The 21,252-nt window shown below is 45.6% G+C and overlaps 1 protein-coding gene across 1 annotated transcript; it reads left to right on the top strand.

The window, feature by feature from the left end:
• Nucleotides 1–13,045: 13,045 nt before the first annotated feature.
• Nucleotides 13,046–18,195, top strand: CRNN (cornulin). The gene is made up of 3 exons (XM_015067543.3): nucleotides 13,046–13,182; nucleotides 15,116–15,266; nucleotides 16,365–18,195. Exons 2-3 carry the CDS (start codon nucleotides 15,129–15,131, stop codon nucleotides 17,850–17,852), a joined length of 1,626 nt encoding a protein of 541 aa, XP_014923029.3. The 5' UTR covers nucleotides 13,046–13,182; nucleotides 15,116–15,128; the 3' UTR covers nucleotides 17,853–18,195.
• Nucleotides 18,196–21,252: the final 3,057 nt, after the last annotated feature.

The following is a 21,252-nucleotide window of genomic DNA, read 5'->3' as shown; positions in this document are numbered from 1 at the left end:
CTGAGAGGTTCAGCAAGAGTTTCTTGGATGGATGGATGGATGGATGGATGGATGGAAAAATGAAAAGTTATTGTCCAGAAAAAGTCCCTTGCTTATTCAGAGGTGGTCTAGTGTTCCAAGTCCTCATCTTAACCCCAAGCCTCTGGCACCAGAGGTCTCAGGCCTCAGAACACAAAATACAGCTGGATGTTTCCCCTGGAGCCAGGGAGTAGGAACAGCCTTCCTGGGTACACTGCCAGGAAGTGTAGACACAGGGGTCCAGCTGTGCCCTCTCATCCCAGAGCTCCTTCCCTACCAGAGAAATGGGAGCAGTGCAGGCAAGTACGTGATGAGAAGACAGCTGGTCCCTTTGCAGAAGGGATCTCTGAGACATGTGTCAGCCTGGGGAAACCCAGAACAAGAGCACAGAAGTCAGGATCTCCATTGATGATTCAACTGAGATGCAAACACTTGAAAAAGTCTCAGGGCAGAGCTCCTGCTCCTGTGAATAACAACGGCGAAGAGGCTACCACAGCACCAATAGTGTTGTCTCATCCTACTCTGATTGCTATCCCACCTCATTGTGCCTCTTAAATTCTTAGCCATCCTTCAAGACTCAGTACAAGTGCATGGTCTGTGAAGCTGTCCAAAGCCATCCACCCCAGTCTGAATTAACCATTACTTCCCCCACACTTCTGTAGTACATGGTTCCTATTTCTTTTACAACGCTGGTCTCAATTTCTCTTTCAATGGAATTCCATAAGGCTGTCCTAGTCTACATCCCTGGCAAGGTTACAAATTCTTGGCAGGGAGAAACTATGTTTTATTCATGTTCACATACCCCGCAGTTCTAGCCTTATGCTCTAGGCATTTGATAAATGCCCATCAAATTGAATAATAATTTTCAAAGCATTAAAAAAGCACCATGCAAACAACTAGGTTCATAAGTTCAAAGTAGATGGAGAAAACAGGAGTGATCACAAGGGTGGGGCTCATCTGGGAAGACTTTCTGAAGGAGGTGTGGCTGGAGGAGACTATGAGGAGGGGCTGAAAAGCATGTAGAAGGCCTGTCATCTTAACTTCTGGGAGGGAAAGGCCAGGCTTTTCTGCTTCCTAACCCACCTTTCCCCCTCATCCCAAAGCAGGGGAGCAGCAGTACAGGGGTTAAAATGTGGACTCTCAAGACAGACTGCCTGGCTATACATCCTAGCTCAGCCACTGAAGAGCTGTGTGACCTTGGGCTGACCACTTCACCCATCTGGTCTCAGTCTCCTCCCCCTGTAGACTGAGGAAAAATAGTACCTACCTCACTGGATTATGTGACGATTTAATGAGTTAATCTACATTAAACTCTTACTAGGTGCCAATGGCTAATCTCAGTGCTTTACATAGATTAACGCATTTAATCCTCACACAGCACAATGAAGTTGGTACTATTACTATCCTTTACAGAGGAGGAAACTGAGACCCAGAGAGCATGGGGTGGGGAGATCATCAGCATAGCCTAAACCAAAATGTCACACATTCTCCAAACATGACAAATGGACCTGCTTACCCCAAACCACCCAACTCTTGCCCTGAAGAACCAGAACCACAGTCACAGCTCAAAGTAGTAAGAACTTTGTTTTGTTGTAATTCATAACCGTCTGTAAAACACCTTCCCATAAGATTTTCGCTGCAGCCCTATGAAAGAGCCCTATCCATCTTGCTTTTCAGATGTGCCTTGATTCAGGGAAAGGCAGTGGGAAGTGTGGGAGAAGTGAGCAGCTGCCTTTTCAAAGGCGGGCACCATGCTCCCCATCAGGGCCCCTCCCCTGGGCCAGAGGTGGGGCGGCAGGGCATGAGGCAGTGGGCAGCAGCCAGCTCTTCCTCACGCCTCCTCCAAGGGTTGAACAACTTGTCCTGCCCCACCGAGGGGGCTGGGGGCCTGGCTCATACCAGCAAGAAGGCCAGGGAGCTTATAGACAAACTACCAAAGCTCCAGGGCTTACAGATGACAGAAAACAAAAAGAAAATCATCACCGGAGAATTTAAAAAAATATTCAAAAGTAATTTACAAAATAAAAATGTTTAGCTTGGAAGACTATAATTTTCCATCTCTAAAGAAGGGGACAAAGGAAATGAACCAAAAATGTATGCATAAAATATAAATCACCAATAAACAACGCGAAGAAAAAAAACTGTCCTCATTACAATCAATAAACAGAATTCAAATCATTACACTCAGATACCATCAATTAAAATTGGTACTTTTTTAAATCACAAAATATTAGTGACTTTTAGGGGCTGAACATTCATGGAAGTGCAAAATTGAAACCACCTTCTGAGAGAGTAGTTTGGTCTATGGTATGTAAGAGCCTTAAAGTTACTGATGTTCTTTGACTCCACAATTTTATTTCTAGATATTAAGGTAAAATTTATAAATAGGTACAAAAATATATGTTTAAGAATACATGTTGTGTGTTTGACACAAGAAAAACAAGAGGCACAATGAAAAAACCTAAGAATGGGATGATTACATAAGCGTCTCCATTCAGTGGAATCCCTTGCTACCACTAAATATGATACAGAAAACCTGACGGTTATATAGTGACTTTAAAAAAAGGTACTTGTGTGGGGTGCCTGGGGGGCTCAGTTGGATAAGCATCAGACTCTTGATTTTGGCTCAGGTCATGATCTCATAGCTGGTGAGTTCAAGCCCCAAGTCTGGCTCTTCACTGTCAGCACAGAGCCTGCTTGGGATTCTGTCTCCCTCTCTCTTTCTGCCCTTCCCCCACTTGCTCTCTCTCTCTCAGAATAAATAAAAATAAATTTTAAAAAATTGTTTAAAAAAATTTTAAAAAGGTACTTGTGCGGGGGCGCCTGGCTGGTTCAGTTGGTTAAGCGTCTGACTTCAGCTCAAGTCATGATCTCACTGTTCATGAGCACAAGCCCTGCGTCAGGCTCTGTGCTGACAGCTCAGAGCCTGGAGCGTGCTTCGGATTCTGTGTCTCCCTCTCTCTCTGCCCCGTCCCCACTCATGCTCTGTCTCTCTCTCTCAAAATTAACTAAACATTAAAAAAAAAAATTTAAAGGTACTTGTGCAAATCCGGTAAAAATAAACAATATACTGTATTTATAATAATGCCCATATTGTAGAAAAATATCTGTATACAGGGGCACTATAATGAAATAATTAAAAGCCAGATTCCAAAGTCAGAGGACTTTACTCCCTCACCCAGAGGCATTGATTGTGTTTGTATACAGGGGAACAGTGGAATGAGAGATACAAATCTGGGGAGAAGGCTGGTATTGCAGGTGCCAGGACCCCTAGAACCCTTTATTCTCATCCTTGCCATCCACAGACTCTGTGCTTGAAACTGTTCTTCACAAGCTATATGACATTGGGCAAATCACTTAACTTCTCTGTGCCTTATGTTCCTCATCTGAATATAAACATAATAATGGTACCTACCGCACTGAAGTTGGGAGGACTGAATGAGTTAGTAACTGGAACATAGTAAGTTACATGCATTAGCCATTATTATCCTTGCTTATGAACACACAGAAAAGCTACTTGGAAGGATATATAATCTAATGATTCTTTATGCTATGTGGTGTCACAGTAATGTTTATCCTTCCTTTTGATATCTTAATTTTCTAAATTTTCTTTCATGTACCTTTACTTTAAATAAGAAAAACTATATCACTTAATTAAAATTAAAGAAATCTGTATCAAACGTCTTAGGAAGAAACACAGGGAATGAAAGTCCAGACCAAGGATATAAGGGAGCAATGATTTACTAAGAAATTGGGAGAAGGGGGGAACCCCATACTTTGAAAAGCGATGATGGAAAACCAAACAGAGTACCTACACTGTGATAGCTATTTTAATATGTCAACTTAGCTAGGCCATGGTGCCCAGTTGTTTTGTCAAACATCAGTCCGGATGTTTCTGTGAAGGTATTTTTCACATGCCATAGACATTTAAATCAGTAGACTTTGAGTAAAGCAAATTACTCTCCACAATGTGGGTGGTCCTCATCCAATCAGTTGACGGCCTTAAAAGGACTAGCATTCACTGAAGGAAAAGGGAATTCTCCCCCCAGACTGCCTTTGGACTCAAGACTTCAATATCAACTCTGGCCAGAATTGTCAGCCTACTGGCCAGCCCTGTGAATTTCAGACTTGCCAACCCCAACAATTGTGTGAACCATATCCTTAAAATAAACTCTCTTAATTGGCTGTTTCTCTGGAGAACCCTAACTGATATACAGACCATGTGAAGAAACCAGTGAGAATGCTTCCAACACAGTGATCCATCTACACAGCCTCCCAGGGAGTGGTGAACTAGCTTGTAATTATCGGTGTCTATATCCTCTTTACTGCCTGGAGAAACAGTTATTATTATGCTCAAAACAACCAATCAGAGGGATTATTAGTGCCTGGAAGTGTGTAAGAACACAGCCTTCCTCATTTAAGAAACAAAGGTAAAATACTCCCTGTCATGGTGAAGCAGAGTTGGGGCTTCCCCTGATGGTTTACCTTGAGGACTTTGCCTCACACCTTGAAGGGTTTTATGTTTGGTTCTACACATGTGGCAGCAGGATTAAAGAGAGACAAGCCAGGGCGCCTGGGTGGCGCAGTTGGTTAAGCGTCCGACTTCAGCCAGGTCACGATCTCGCGGTCCGTGAGTTCGAGCCCCGCGTCGGGCTCTGGGCTGATGGCTCAGAGCCTGGAGCCTGTTTCCGATTCTGTGTCTCCCTCTCTCTCTGCCCCTCCCCCGTTCATGCTCTGTCTCTCTCTGTCCCAAAAATAAATAAGCGTTGAAAAAAAAAAAAAAAAAAGAGACAAGCCAAGCAGAAGCAGCATTTCGGGAGGAGCATATGTGAAACATGCAGCAGGTCCAGACAGGAGCAAGCCCTGGGCGAGACATAGACAGCACATCTGGTGTGCCAGGCCTGGGCACCAGAACTGCAAGGCAGTGGCCAAGGGGCCCCACCCAATGCTCAGGACTCCATTAGGAAAACACACAGGGCTTCTCTGAACTCAGATCTTAGGAATGGACAGCAAAATGGCTTATTAGAAATGATGGAACACACATTATTGTATAAATGATTTGAACTTCTATAAATATATTAACTGAAGCAAAATTGCATTCACAACAGATTACATAACCATTTCCAGAGTACTTCCGGGGTTAAGTGGATTCCCTCCTCACTGCGGAATGGGTGGACCACACAGGTGTGGTCCTCTCTGGGTTTCCCTCTTGTGCTATTCTGGTTTTGTGTCACCCTCTGAACCTCTTCTTCATCAATGTACCTCCAAATTGTCACATCCTTGTGCCACACCTGCTATAGAAATTACAGAGAATGTTCTGGTTTTTTAGTTGCAATTGCCCAAAGTTCACAATTTCCATCAACTTGCAGGTCAAACTATTTCTGGTCCCATTTTGCTACTGAATAGTGAAATACAGGTTGAAACTTAGATTTATCTTCTACAGATGTGTGCACACACACATACACACTCATGATTCAACGATGTTAACATTCTAGAAACTATTACAGACCTCCCTCATGACCACAGGAGCCTCTGGTTCTTCTGTTTAATCACACCAGTCCCTGTTGTGTACAGGCTTGAGCCCAATCCTGAATAGCTTGTGTTCTGTTATGTTCTTGACCCATCTTCATGAACGAATCAGACCTCTACTAGCGACCGACAGCCTACTTTTTTCCACCAGTCTTTGGGTAAAACATTTAGGACTCGTTATTTTATTTAATCTACAAGCCATCCATAAAAGAACAGGCATTATACAAGCTCTGTTTTTATTTTTTTGTATGCATAATAGTTCTTTTGATTTAATTATATATTTATATATTAAATATTAATATATATTAATATTAACACAATATATTAATATATAATATTAATATAATAATATATATAATTTATTGTCAAATTGGTTTCCACACAACACCCAGTGCTCATCCCAACAGGTGCCCTCCTCAATGCCCATCACCCACTTTGCCCTCTCCCCCAGCCCCCCATCAACCCTCAGTTTGTTCTCAGTATTTTTTTTTTTAATTTTTTTTCAACGTTTATTTATTTTTGGGACAGAGAGAGACAGAGCATGAACGGGGGAGAGGCAGAGAGAGAGAGAGAGAGAATCGGAAACAGGCTCCAGGCTCTGAGCCATCAGCCCAGAGCCCGACGCGGGGCTCGAACTCACGGACCGCGAGATCGTGACCTGGCTGAAGTCGGACGCTTAACCGACTGCGCCACCCAGGCGCCCCTGTTCTCAGTATTTAAGAGTCTCTTATGGTTTGCCTCTTTCCCTCTCTGTAACTTTTTTTCACCCCTTCCCTTCCCCACTGGTCTTCTGTTAAGTTTCTCAGGATCCACCTATGAGTGAAAACATATGGTATCTGTCTTTCTCCGCCTGACTTATTTTACTTACAAGCTCCGTTTTTAGAGATGAGGTCAAGGCTCAGAGAAGTTAAGGGATTTGTCCTAAGTCACTGAACTCAAGTGGCAGAGCCAGATACATCCTGGGATCAGTTGGCCTGTGAAGCCCTTGGTTTCCATTTTAACAACAGAAAATGTCATGCCTGCACAAGGACTGGCTAAGAAGAGAGAAATACAGAAGCAAGCAGGGAGGCCCTAATTCTTGGCTGGTGACAGCAATGGAAGAGGCTAAAGCTATCCCCTGTGATCCCACATGATGTCACCATGCCCACACCCCAGTAAGCTGCTTCTGAGGATTTGCCCTCCTATGGGCCATCCTGACACATGCCAATATTCCTCAATGTGACCTTCCACCTAAGTCCTTGTTCCCACACAACTCAAGGAGCTGTGGAGGATGCCTCATGCTAACAAAAGTGTGTTACCTACCACTCAGGGTCACTCAGGCTCCTGTCTTCCCCCAGCCCTCCATGGAGGTGGCTGTATAGTGTGAGGAGCCCACTCAGCCAGGAGCAAAAACTCTCAAGTCCAGTCCTATCTCCACCCAAAACTGTGTGACTTTGCCATGTCATTTCCCCTCTTTGAAACTCAAGTGCCTCCTGTGGAGTATGGGAAGAAGAAGAAGCTTTCAGGGTGTTTGTGAGAGGTTAGGACAGCAAGTGTGGCAGTCACCTTAGCACACTGACCTGTGCACAGCTGGTGCTCAGTCCTGAGTGAAGGTTTAGCTGGTGGATCTTGGCTCTGTTGACTGTTCCTTGGAGTCGGCTGCTGCCACTATCCAGCCTTGGGGGCCTTGCCCATGACCATCTCCCCTAGATGGCAGGCAAGGGGCTCCACGCTGGTGTGCTTGGAGGAAAGTGACTTCTGTATTGGCCACTTGGCCAGCACATATTTAGGACACAAGAGCACACATATGTGCAGGATAGGAATTCCTTACACAGCAATGACGGACAGGCACGTGGACTCATAGGACCCTCACAATAATTGCAAAGGCCACCAAGCATTGGAAGCCTTCAATTCCAGAACCAGGGAGTGAAAGCAGGTTCTTAGCACTCAGGTGGAGGAGTGGGCACCAGATGGTGGATCACTGCCCCAGAGAACCCCACAGCAGCTCTACATACCAAAAACTGGAGGCAGGCTCACTGCAAAGCCATGTCACTTTTGCCCACAAAAGTTGTGTAAATTGAATATCATTTCCTTCTGTTTCACAGACAACTATAGTTTCACTTTGGATTGACTTGCAAATAATGGCTCTTAATGTTATCCTTATCTACATTTGTTCTGAAATACTCAGTGGTGTATAGATATATCAAAGGTAATTGAAAGAAGTCTGTGGTAAACCCTCTTGAGGGAAAATAAACATACCTTCATTAGAGAATAATTACCCACTGTGTTTTTTCTAATTTATATTTTTGGATTTTCCAAGGTGTGTGTATTATTTATTATTTATGGATTAGTGCTTCTTAAAGGGGCAGATTGAGTAACCCATGTGAGCATTAATTTTGTGTACATTCCTCTTGCCTATGTTCAAAAGGACTACTCATCACGACTTCAAATGACAAGAATAATAATGCCCTGCACAGGTTTTAGTGTTCTTGGTTCAGAAGACACTTCTACACTGGGTGCATATTGTTAACTCATAATAACCAAGTGTTACAGAGGTTGTCACTAGTTTACAGATAAGGAAACAGGGGCTCATCGAGTAAGTGAAGCCAGGCAGCCAGGGAAGTATGGGGGGCAGGGCATGCCAGTCCTTTCCACTCTCAGGATAAGAACATTCCTGTGTGTCTTCTTGTCTTGCTAACATCACGATGGTCCGAAGACAATGAACATGACATTTGCCAATAGCCAGTGGTCCCTAGAATAACCTCAGGCCCTCAGCACCACCACTTCACCCTTTTCCTGTTAAATCAGGACTCTATTTCCAGGCCCCAAAGTAACTTCCTACTAATGGCTTTCATCTTTGCACAACTTCGATGTCCCTTTGTCATCCAGTGTGCTCACAACACCTGATCATTACCTTTTAATCCTGGCTACCACCCTAGGAGGGATAGGCACTTTGATAAATGAAGGAGGAAATAGTTCACAGCTGGCCAACTCCAGTGGAGGCTAGCACACATGGGTTTGTGAGGGTTTTAGGGAAAGCACCACAAATCCGGTCCATCCTGATGAGAGCTGACTTGGAGCTTTGCTCCATTTTGGTCCTGGCATCTCCTGCAGCCTTAAATTCTGAACTATCCCATGTTATCTCCATGAGCCAGGGATGAAGCCCAGGAGCTGTAGTGGAATGGAATGTGGGGCCAGGCATGGTGTGTGTGACACATCACCCAGCCTTCACGATTGCAGGGCAAAGCTTGTTCTCCTGAAGAATGAACCAGGCCTCCATATCAACTTAGCATATGTGTACTTACAAACTAGCCTTGTCCTCAAAGAGACGCCCGAACAAGAACAAATCTCATCTGGTTAGGATAATATGGAAATACATTATGGAGTCAGTGGTATTTGAGTTGTTTTGAAGGGACAGAGGCCATTTGCATGGAGGAGAAGGAGAATGCATTCAGGCAGGAGGAAGGCCTGGCAGACAGGCAGAACGCAGCAGAAGCTGGGTTTGTGGGAATGGCAGGTCCACACTTCTTTTTCCAAGGGAAAAAGACCTTTTTACTGAAGTGTAAAATACATACAGAAGAGTGCACAAATCATTAATATAAGAGTTTTAACAAAGTAACACATTAATGTGCCCACCACCCAGATCCAGAACCAGCATGTTATCAGCATCCCAGAAGCTAGGCTCGTGCCTCTCCAAAGTTAATATTCTCATCTATAACTCCGTGGTTTGGTTTTGCCTGTTGTTTTAATTTTCTATAAATGGACTCATACTATGTAGATTTTATATCTGGTTTTTTTTTTTTTTTAAATTTATGTTTGTGAGAGTTACCCATGTTGTTACGTATAACAGTTTTTTTTTTTTCATTTTCACTGCTGTATGGAATTCTATTACATGAATGTGTTTGGTATTATATTTATTTTGTATTTCCTAATTAAACTTTGATATTATATCCTGAAATATTTAAACGGACAAATGAATGGGGAAAAACCCACCTGTTAAGGAAAATGTTTTCCTAAAACATGATGGAATGACATTGAACTAAGCCATTGACAGGAAGGCCTACCTGAAAGCAGATAAAACCACTTTAGGATCAGAGGGTTGAATTTAGAGGCTGCCCCACAAGAACAAAAGCCCAAGTCAGACTACAGGATTATTCTAGGAAAGACCCCACTGTCCTGCATCACCCCTAGATCCCAGTCTAGCGTCAGTCTAGCCCTCTCCGTGTGTGCCTACGTCCTCACACCCTTCACTCCTGAATCAGAGTCCCATGCAGGTGTGTTTGGTGGCCAGGCACACTGCTCATATGCCAGCACCCTGTAAGCATATCAGCAAGGCAGGGAAAGGGAGTTTTCTGGCCTTGAGACAGGTCCAAGCTTTGACATAAATAAAGACATACTGGGAAGTGTCTTATCTATTCCCATTACATTTAAATCAACAAACCTTTGGTACCACCAGAACTGTGCAGACTCATTAGCACTGATGAGGCAGGAAAAGGAAGAACTTCCCCACCTCCTATGATATTTCTCATTTTTCCCAATGGGAAGGAGGTTGAAACCTTCTGGTTTGCTTGCTCTAAGGAGCTCTGCCTTTGGGCTGGACACCTAGCTCTGGGAAATTCAGACTCCCTTTCAAGTGGCAGCTTCCAGATTTCCTGGCAAATGGTAACGACAGTATTAGTCACATGCTCCCTGTCTGCATTGGACTCAGAGACACAGCAGGACCAACACCACCTGTCAGGTTGGGGATTAGGCCCAGAAAGTATAATAGATACTAAATCGCTGCAAACTGTGTCAACAGGGATGTCTCTGGTATCTGCTTAATCCTCCCTGGCATATCTGGGGTTGAACTTGAGCATCTGGGCTTCCAGGATGCTCTAACCAGGACCCAGGTCAGGTGGGCTTGGGAAAAGAGGCCACATTTGGGGCAAAGAAAGCATAAAGAGTCTCAAAACTGTCCACTGCTCTTTTTCCCCTCTAAGAATCATGCCCTCACCCTGCCTCTCAGTCAGGATGTATAGGCTGTGCATGGACAGGTGACTTCTCTCACCACACATGACACTCTGGGCAACAGCTCTCTGGCTTTCAGAACTGTTTTTACTCCTTTCTGAGGGTGAAGCCCAAGATTATGGAATTTTTCCATCTTCTGCTTTTGGGGGGAAATTCAAATGACCACCTCCAATCATTCCGCACTGCCAGGTCCCTGTCTGTGTCTCCATTCTGTGCCCCAGGGTACAAGTGAAGGTATCTTGTTTTACAGATTTACGTCTTACAACACCTTGTCTTCCATTGTCAAATTCTTCAGGGTGTTTATGGCCTGTTTTCCCAACTAGACTGATTCCCTGGAGAGCAGAATTTTACTCTTCATTTGTAGCCTACTAAGTGTCACAAAGATGGGCTGTTAAATACTTGTAGAAATAAATTATCTCTATCAGCAACAAATTTCTGAGTGAGTATGTAAAAAGGAATCAAAATGCAAAAATGAGTTTGTTTCATTGAGATATTTCTGTTTATCCCAAGGCAAAGTGAACATAAGAGAAAAGTTTGATTCAATTTCAGACAGGGTCTCTGACCTCTTTCTGCCTCTAGACCCAAGGGATGTGACTACTAAGTAAAGTCCCTCATTTGTGACAACTCTTCACAAATGTCACACACTAACAATGTGACACCCTCTGAGACTGCCAGGCCCATCCCTGGCTCACCCTTCTCCCCCCAGCTCCGCCTCACCCACCCCCACCCCCACCAGCCACCCTCCCTCCACTTTCATGGCCCTCAACTCCCCAGGCTCAGTCCTGCCTCCTGGAAAGACACAGGCTTCGGAGGCAGGCAAACCTAAATTCAAATTTAATTTTATTGCTTTCTAGGTATGTGACCTTGGGTAGTTTACTTAACCTCTCTGTACCTCAGTTTCTTCATCTGTAAATTAGATATAATGATACCTACCTCAGAGTTACCTCATATCAAGCACCTGGTTTGTTACTTCCCAAACTTACTTTCCCTGATTTCCCAAACTTTTCTGGAAGTTCTGAGCCCCCTCAGAAAAGACTTAGAAAATCACTCACAGAAGGAAGGTCTACTCTGCAGGACCCCCTCTTGTTCTCCAGCCTCCCCCTCTCACACTGGCCTTCTCTGAACTGACCAGTTACCACAGCAACTTCTGCCCCCTCTCTCACCAGGGACTGGAACCGGCCACTCTCCATGAAGTTGGCCCCTTCTGCAGGCTGCACCTCACCCTGTGCTCTGTGCCCCTTATTGGAGCTTGTGCCATGGCTACAGGCCTGCCCTCCCTCTGCCCATCTTACTGCACCTTCCTATCCTATCATTACCTTTCCTGTGGGCTGCATGCTGACAAATAAGTGACAACTGTGAAGATGCCTTTCCCTATCCAGAGTCATTCCAGAAGCTACATGTACTTCCCACAAAAATGTGTGCTAGAAGCCCCTTCAGGACTTGGCTTCAGAGCTCAGAATGCTTCCTTCTCAGCATCCTCAAGTATGGTTGTTCTTTATCCACAGAGAACAAAGTTGATGTTTGTAAAGTGCCAAAAGTCATGGAGAGAAGAAGAAGCAGCCACATGTTGCATAGAGGAGAACATGGCCAGAAATTGAGGGCTCCACCACACCCATACCTTCTTCAGAGCGGGCACTACTCCAAGGGCTCTCAGCATCTTCATTTATAAAAGGGGTTTAGTTGTGAGGATACAACAAAATGAGGTGGTAATGAAAATGGAATCAAATTGAAGCAACTCAAACAGTAATTGGCAGTACTGTTACTCTCTTGGGACTTTCTCCTGGGACTGCCAGGCTGCAAAACCTGTGAGGGTAGAAACTGCTCACAGCCTGTTTCCCTCAGTCCTTAGCCCTGGGTCTGAAGTGGAACAGGCGCTCAACAAATACCTGCTGACCAATCGAGCAGTTGAGTTCCCTGTGTTTGCAACGAAGGGGTTGCACCTAATTATCTTAAGTCTCTTCTCCCACCAGCCATAAAACACTGCCTGCCCATAGGATGGGGGCTGGGGGAAGCTATTAATTTTGTTTGTTTTAATAAAAAATGAGACCCAACCAAAAAGAAATGAGATTGAATTTCTTGCATGTCTCATAAACTTGGTATGAAAGGCAATTCCAAAACAAGATCCAAGAATGTTCTAAGTAATGGCAAAATTACAACATTACTACAAAACATGTATAGTCTCCCAAAGTGACCACTTTGGAAAGGATAACCCTCAATAGATGGAAATGTTTTAAAATGTTTATATTAAAAAAAAAAAAAGGAGTCCCATGACTTTGCAGTCACATGGAGATGATGAAAGTTCACCAGGAGCCCCAACCTGTGCCTAGCACTTCTGAGCCCATCATATCAGAAAGGAGCTTGCCTGACATGAGGAGACAGACCCAGGGAAGGAATCAGGGAGGCACCCAGTGTAGTAAGAGGGAGTGCTCATTCAGCCAACACAGCCATGTGTCAGCAGGTAAAACAGACAAGAAGGGAAGTGGGGCTGGGCTGGGCAGAGCCTTGAGTGAATCAAGCCTTCCCATGGGGCGGGGACGTCTATCTAAAACACCAGCCTCCATTAAATCCCCTATAAAAGGTTCCTGTCCCTCTGACCTGGTACTCCATTCACCACCTAACAGCCACTTGCTCATCCTGCCTGTGCATTAGGTAAGTGCCCTCTTGAGAAACCTCTTTCTAATTCTCACTGCCCTGGTGATCTGAGCTCATAAAACCAAGCTGTCAGATCCAGGTCATGGCCTGTGGTGCTGGCCATGGACAGAAAGTGTCCACTCTGACTGGGCCTCAGGCAAAGTGGGCATGTGCATGTGGGAGAAGATGCTGTCCTGAAGCCATGGGGCTCTTTCCTCCTCCCCTGAGACTGGCCTGTCAGTAACGCCTCTCACCAGGGCATGTTAGCAGCAGCAATGGAACCACTCCTGTGCCTTTCTGGACAGCAAAGGTGTTTTATTCTTAAGTTTCTGGAAACCTCTTTGCAGTACTCACAGTGTATGAGGCCAGAATCAGGTTACTTATGCCAATCTGACAATGGGCTTGAACCTTGTCACAGAAGAAGGGGCTAACATGACAGTCTTCCCCAGGGCCTTATTAGGCAAGATGAGTTTGTAGGTTTATCCTAAGGCATCTGAAGAGTAACTAAAAAGTAGCCTTATTTTTACTGTTTATAGGTCAGTGATTAAGGTCTGACATGCTAAACAACAAAAACCCAGGATCTTTTCATTTCTTTGTTGGGGTACAATATTTGAGTTTTGTACCTTGACGTGCAAAAGCAAAGTCTGCCTGAAATTTTTGGCTACTGGAGGGTAGAAAGGACACCCCTTGAAGAGCTTACTTGGGGTCTATAACCTTCAAAATCCTTCTGGCCACACTGCCCCATCTTCTCCAGCACCAAGCCTCCTTCCTGCCTCCCTTCACTCTCATGCTTCTGTACCCAGGCCTTCCTCTTCCTCCTGCATTTGAACTTGCCATCTCCCGGTCTTTGAGGCTTCTACTTTAATGCACCTCCACGTCCCTTTGCCTTTTGCCCATGCAGCTGCACTCAGGATTCCCTTCAAGCTATGCCCAGATCCCCAGCTAATGAGAAGCAAAATCTCTCCCTTCAGTTAGGAGTCATTCCTCATAGGTCACCAGTTTTGTGGGCTGGAAGGAGCCACACAGCTATGGGAAGGATGACCTCCTTCACAGTTCACAGGTCCCAGTGCTGAGGACAGATGTCACATTCAGAGGAACTTAAGACTTGGAACTGGAAGGCGCCCTGAGTATGGCCAACAGCTGGTAACCCAGCCTCTTCCTGAATGCCTACTCAAAAGGCAGCAAGAAAGGGTGCAACCCCATGGGGTTCCTGCCTGCCCCACCTGAGGCAGGGGTCAGCTTAGATATGTACTTACTGCCTGTTGGTGTTCCCAGCAGGACCCTAACACCATATGACTAGATAGACCGTCCACAGGATGCAGTCTAGAATGTTCATTGCATTTGAGTTCAGGAGATATGAACTCTTGGGTTTCTTGGTCCCCTACAAGCTATGGGGCCTTGAGCAAATCACCTAACTTCTCTGAGCCTGTTTCCTCACCTATAAAAAGTGGAGATAGTAAGGATTATAAGAGATGATGCATATGGAAGTACTCTGTGAGCAGCAGAGTTCACACAGATGTACACATATTATGTATGTATATAATAACATCATAATGATATTTAATAGCTGTCACTTAGTATAAGCCAGCATCTTCCAAGTGCTTTATATGAATTATCTCTTAATCTTCACAATAATCTTATCAAGTAAATACTGGTATTACCTTCATTTCACAACGAGTAAACCGAGGCATAGAAAGGCAAAGAAAACTGCCCTAGCTCACCTGACAGGCAGGTGGTGAGGCTGGCATAGAAGTCCTGACTCTGGAGCCTGTCACTAACCATGATGTGCCCCTCCTTCCCATTCATAAAATCCATTAAGTAGGAAAGGGAGAGGGAATACTCAGAGCCATCAGAGGCAGAGCTGAATATGCAAGGAAAGACCTAGAAGGAGCAGGAGGAAACGCTGAGGTTGATTTTGGAGCCCCCATGGGGGCTTTGCTTCTTTCTCCAGCTTGACTCCAAAGATGCCTCAGTTAATGCGAAACATTAATGGGATCATCGAAGCCTTTGGGCGATACGCCAGGATGGAGGGCAACTGCAAAATGCTCACCCGGGGGGAGCTGAAAAGGCTCTTGGAGCATGAGTTTGCTGATGTCATTGTGGTATGATGTGCCCGGCGAGGTGGGGAGGGTGGGAGAGGAAAGAGGAAAGGGGTTTGCCTGCAGATGCTCTGCCTCAGGAATCTGAAGAGGTAGCCACTGGATCCAAGCCCACTGGATCTCCTGGCAGCTGTGGAGGAGGAGAAAAGGAAGGCGAAGGAACAAGAGATGGTAGCTTCCTTAGAGAAAAAACCTTGATTTCAATTAATTCTAATTTAGAGACAAGGTGAAAGGACTCAAAAGGGACAGCTCAGAGAAGAATAGAACCCTTGAGTATTCTAGAAATGAAAGTAATTACTGCTCTCTGCTGCTACTTAAATCTGATGCAGTAGCCATTTCCTATGTCCATCAGAAATTCATTCATTCATTTATTAGAAGCATACCTCTGTGTCTTGCAGTTGCTCAAAAATATTAGTTGAATGGTCACATCAGAAATGTGTTTTTGAGGGCAAGTTGGTTGTCATCAGCTGGGAGGACACTCTGGGAGCCCCTCCTTCTCTCCCCCTACCAGCAAAGCAGACCCAGGGCATTGATGCACTTCCCTGCCTCTTCCTGCCTTTGGTTCCCATCTAAAGCAACCAGGACAATGGCCTTAGGGACAGGAATGTGTAGGCACAGCAGGATGCATACTCAGGGCAACTTGTGGTCTCACCAAACCCCACTCACCCCACCATGGGAAAACACCTGAGCCTCAGTGAACCCACAAAATCTCCTTGAGGCCATGTTCCTGCTGTCTTTGCCTGGTGTTGGGCACTGGAGAGAATCCCACTCAGTGCCAGGGGTCAGGAGCCGAGGACAGCCCAAAGAATCATTATGAGCTCATTCATTCATTCTTCAGTGAGTCTTGCTCCAGTTATCCTGTAATCCAGAAATTATGCCAGGCACAGAGGATACAAATCAAAAGGTGCTTCCTACCCTTGTGAGAAGGGCTGCACACTGAAAGCTATTTCATATTAGGGCTGCTGTAGCTATGTACGCACCCTGAGGCTGGCACAGGTGGGCTCCCTGGCTCAGGGGTGGGAAGCCTGCAGACTGAGTGAACTGGCCCAACCACACCTTCCCCAGGGGCAGTATGCTGATTTTGCCTCTTCTCCTCCCCAGAAACCCCATGATCCTGCCACTGTGGATGAAGTCCTGTGCCTGCTAGATGAAGATGACACAGGGACTGTGGAGTTCAAGGAATTCCTGGTCCTGGTGTTTAAAGTCGCCCAAGCCTGTTTCAAGACACTGAGCGAGAGTCCTGAGGGGGCTTGTGGATCTCAAGAGTCTGGAATTTGCCCTGCTGGGGACTCACAAGAGCTGGGGGAAGGACAGAACAGGAGAACTGAGGTGGAGCTGACTAGGGAAGGACAGCATTGTGAGGAGAGCCAACATAGACAGAGCACACAAGCCTCCAGAGGACAGGTAGGGGCCAGGGCTCAGACCCATGGTCAGGATATTGGCCAGGATAGGCAGTCTGAGTCTCAGAGACAAGAGAGAGAGAGTTGGCAGACACAAGCTGGGGAATGTACACAGCAGACCCAGAGAGTGGGAGAAGACAAGAGCCACCAGACCAGAGAGAGGGAGTCAGAGAGACAGTCGCAGGCCAGGGAACAGGATAGAGCCCACCAGACAAGTGAAACAGTGACTGGAACTGGAACTCAGACCCAGACAGATACCACCCAGACTATGGAGGAAGACAGGAGCAGTCAGATAGGAAGCCCTGGTACCCAGCCACAGGAGTCCACCCAGACCAGAGGGACTGAGGTCCAGGGTCAAGATAGGAGTCAGACAAGCCAGATAGTGGCAGGAGAACATGTTCAGACACCAGGAGGTGTCACCCAGACCACAGAGCAGGACAGGAGTGGTCACAAAGGAAGCCCTGGCACCCAGCCACAGGAGTCCACCCATGGCCAGACCAGAGGGACTGAGGTCCAGGGTCAAGATAGGAGTCAGACAAGCCAGATAGTGGCAGGAGAACATGTTCAGACACCAGGAGGTGTCACCCAGACCATGGAGCAGGACAGGAGTGGTCAGATAGGAAGCCCTGGCACCCAGCCACAGGAGTCCACCCATGGCCAGACCAGAGGAACTGAGGTCCAGGGTCAAGATAGGAGCCAGACAAGCCAAGTGGTGACAGGAGGGCACATTCAAACACAGGCAGGATCACAAACCCAGACACACACCCAGACCATGGAGCAGGGCAAGAGCCAGTCTGCAAGGCACACAGGGGATAGAGATGAGGGACAGATTCAAAGGCAGTCAGACAGTAGTCAAAGATGGACACAAGTAAGCCACTATGAAGCAGGAGAGGCAGAGATGGGAGGACAGGCCCAGGCTGGGGCAAGCACTCTGACAGGGAGACAGGACCGGAGCAGCACTCAACCAAGGTGTAGTGTGACAGGCGGACAGGGAGAGAGCGAATCCACTGTGGTTACCCAAGAGTGGGTGGATGACCACACAAGGGATACAGCAATCCCAAGGCAGGACCAGGGTAGCCTGCATTCTGGCATGCTTTCAGCCCAGGGCCCAGACACAGCCCAGCCAGAAGGAAAGCGAGGCCTCACAGCCAGGGGGCTGTATTCCTACTTCAAAAGCAATAAGCCATGAGTGTCCCAGCCCCAGACTCCAGTGCCCAGTACCAGAAGAAGACAGCTGCAGAGAGGTTGGCTTGTCCTGCCCTGGCCAGTCCAGTTGGCATGTCAGCTCTTTATCATGGTGTTTCTCTTAGGTCTTTCTCAGTTAGACCATTTCTGCAAGGTGCTTTCTATCCTAAATTCCTCTCTCATCTGCTCCACTGTGCAGACCCCTCAGGAACAGGAAAACACAGAGCCAATCACTCATTTATGCCAGATTCTCCTCAGCTTGTGGGGCTTTTCATAGCTATTTTTGTCTCCTCCATCTGTCCATTGCCCCATATATCCTAATGCACCAATAAAACCTTCCTAAGCAACTGGGCTCTCTGTCCCTTTCAATCACTATTGATATGATGGGTTAAGGCTACAGGGCTGTGATAATGAACTAGACATGGCCCCTACCCTTGAAGAGCATCTGGTTGGGAAAATAGTGCATGAGATTCCAAGAGTTATAAAAGTGTCAAGAGAGAAGATATCATATTTTTATACTTTGCAGACAGGGATCAGAAAAGTTTTCAACCAGAAGAGGTTTTCTGCAATGCCCTTAAAAGACAAGCAGGATTTAGGGAAGGAGGGAGGGAGGGAAGGAGGTAACACTCTAATTCTAGAATGTTAAGTCTCTGTTCACCTGTAAGGTCACATAAGAAGGCCAACTTAAGGTTACCAATAAATGGAAGAAGGCCAGTGGGGACTATGTAGGGGAGAAGGCATGTGTTACCAGGAACTGAACCAGAAGCCAGAGCCCCAGAAACTCCTCTGTGTCAGCTCTGACCTCTCATTATGTCTCATCAGCTAGATATAAACAAGTTATCAGGTAGAAACTCTTAACTATGGTTTATTATAATAATAACTTCAGAACTAGTTTTTAAAATATAGATTTATCTGCCTAACTGCAGAAATGCTGAGTCCACAGGTTTTGAGTGGGGCTTATGAAAACTGTGTAAAAGCTTTGTAAGGGGACTCCTGCTTCTGGCATTGTGGCAAACTAGATACTCTGAAGGGCTTTCCACAACAAAATAACTAGATCATGCATAAGGCATATTTTCCATTGCATTTTGGTTTATAGGAAGTAAGGGCAATCTCCAAAGAGAAAACAATATGTGTTAACAACCCTTAGTCGGGAGGAGTTAAGATGGAAGAGTAGCAGGGAGATCCTATACTTGCCTCATCCCTCAAACACAGCTAGATAAATATCAGATCATTCTGAACACCCAAGAAATCTGAGGACTGAGAGAACAAACTGCACAACTGGAGAGAGAGGAGAGGCCACATCATGGAAGTAAGGAGGTGCAGACACATGATTTGGGGGAGAAAAGAATTGTGGGTGCTGTGGAGGGGTGGGAGCCCTAAACATGGAAGGAAGAGAGAAACATAAAGAGAGAACATTGCACAAGAAAAACACTTCATCAAAATCATTGATAGGTAAAATGAGAGGGGCTGAGTAGTTACAGGCAGCAGAGTTCAAAGTCTGAAGTTTCAGAAGTCTGCACCATCATCGGGTCAAGCCTGGTGAACATAGTAGTACTCCTGTGGAAAAGGAGGGCAGAGGTCTGGGAGCAGACAGCATCATCTGAAGATACCCTGGGATCACAGTGGGAGAGACAGTTCCCCTTCTTGGAGTGTATTTGGGAGAGGTGGCATTGTCTCTCTGTCTCTGCATTTGGGAGACGTGTCTCTCAGGGGACAAAAGTGCCGATGGGCACCATTGAGCTGCCCCGTTCCTTAGCATAGGAACAGAAGCACCTGTTGAAGGCAGCTAACTGAACACAGCTTTTTGCTGTGTTTTCTTGTAAACTCCAAGCTGCTGCATGGTCATGTGACTGCTTTTCTGGGACAAGAAAGTACCAGCCACAGCACAGTGAAACCCTCCCCTAGAGAACCACCTTAGGTCTTCACCACACTGGGTCCCCAAAATTTGGAGTTTTGAAACCCAGCCAGTGCACCTGAGAGAAAAAAAAGGAGTACTGCACTGCAGGGCAGGCAGACAGCTGGGACACAGACAGGGTGAAGGCAGGGATCTTAGGGATGCCTGGAACACACAAGGGAAGATTATTTGCTCTTCCACAAGGGCTTCCTGAATAGCATCAGGGATAAACTCCCCTCTCTGGGAATGAGAGAGCCAGGTGAAGACATTTTTATCCCTGCCCATCAGCACAGGTGGATCTCAGTGAGCAGCACAGCACCCAGAGTGGAGGCTTGAACCAAATACACTACATCCCACTTTATGTGCTCTGCAGGTGCTTTTTTAGTAGGGCAAGTGTGCTTGCAACAGTGAATCAGAGCAACAGTGGGCCCCTCCCCCAAAAGAATAATACCATCCCCCCACATACACCAAATCTCCTGACCATAGAGTGCTAAAAAAGCTTCAGCTCTAGGGGAAATAGGATCCAGCCTCTTATATCAAGCAGACCAAAACACACCAAGTTAAAACTTGTCCAACAGTGGACAAGGTCCAAACACTACCCATTTAAGACAAGGTAAAACTCTTCAAAGGACTCATCTGAGGGAAAGAGCAGCCAAAACACATCATAGTATACACAGCACACACCAGAGACATATCCTGAAGCACCAAGCCCTAGACGGTATATGACCTCTTCTTAATATAGCCATTTCTCTCAGGAACAGGAAACATGATAGGTCTTCCTAACACACAGAAGACAGAGACCCAGAAAAATGCCAAGATGGAGAAATGCATCCCAAAAGAAAACAAGAACAGGTCACAGCAAGGGATCTAATCACAACAAATGTAAGTAATATGACTAAACCAAAATTTAAAACATAATCATAAGGATACTAGCTGGCTAGAGAAAATCATAGAAGACACCAGGGAGTTCCTTAACACAGAGATAAAACACCTAAAAACTAGTCTGGCCAAAATAAAAAATGCTATAACCTAGATGCAAAACTGACTGGAGGTAATGACCACAAGGATGGAAGAAGCAGTGGAACGAATAACTAAGTAATAAGTAGAAAATAAAATTACGGAAAATAATGAAGCTGAAAAGAAGAGGGAAATAAAACTATTGGATTATAAATGTAGACTTAAGGAACTCAGCAACTCCATATGGCATAGTAACATTCATATCATAAGAGTCCCAGAAAAAGAAAAGGGAAAGGGGGCAGAAGGTTTATTTGAGCAAATTATAGCTAAAACTTCCCTAATCTGGGAGAGGAAAAGGACATCCAAATCCAGGAGGCACAGAGAACTCCCATGAAAAATTTAAAAAAGCAGGCCAACAACAAGACATATCATAGTAAAATATGCAAAATATAGAGATAAGGAAAGAATTCTGAAAGCAGCAAGGGAAAAGAAATCCCTAACCTCGTAAGGAATACAAATAGGGTTTCCAGCAGACCTATCCACAGAAACCTGG

This window comes from Acinonyx jubatus, chromosome C1, assembly GCF_027475565.1.
Source record: "Acinonyx jubatus isolate Ajub_Pintada_27869175 chromosome C1, VMU_Ajub_asm_v1.0, whole genome shotgun sequence".
Lineage (NCBI taxonomy): Eukaryota > Metazoa > Chordata > Mammalia > Carnivora > Felidae > Acinonyx > Acinonyx jubatus.
The sequence above is the reverse complement of the archived record's forward strand: the minus strand, read 5'-3'. Positions and strand labels throughout refer to the sequence as shown.

What these genes read in the sequence shown, in the direction of transcription:
- CRNN (XM_015067543.3), top strand. Translation starts at nt 15,129, where the DNA reads ATGCCTCAGTTAATGCGAAACATTAATGGGATCATCGAAGCCTTTGGG. An exon ending in AGTTTGCTGATGTCATTGTG is followed by an intron (nt 15,267 to 16,364) that starts GTATGATGTGCC and finishes TCTCCTCCCCAG; the next exon opens with AAACCCCATGATCCTGCCAC.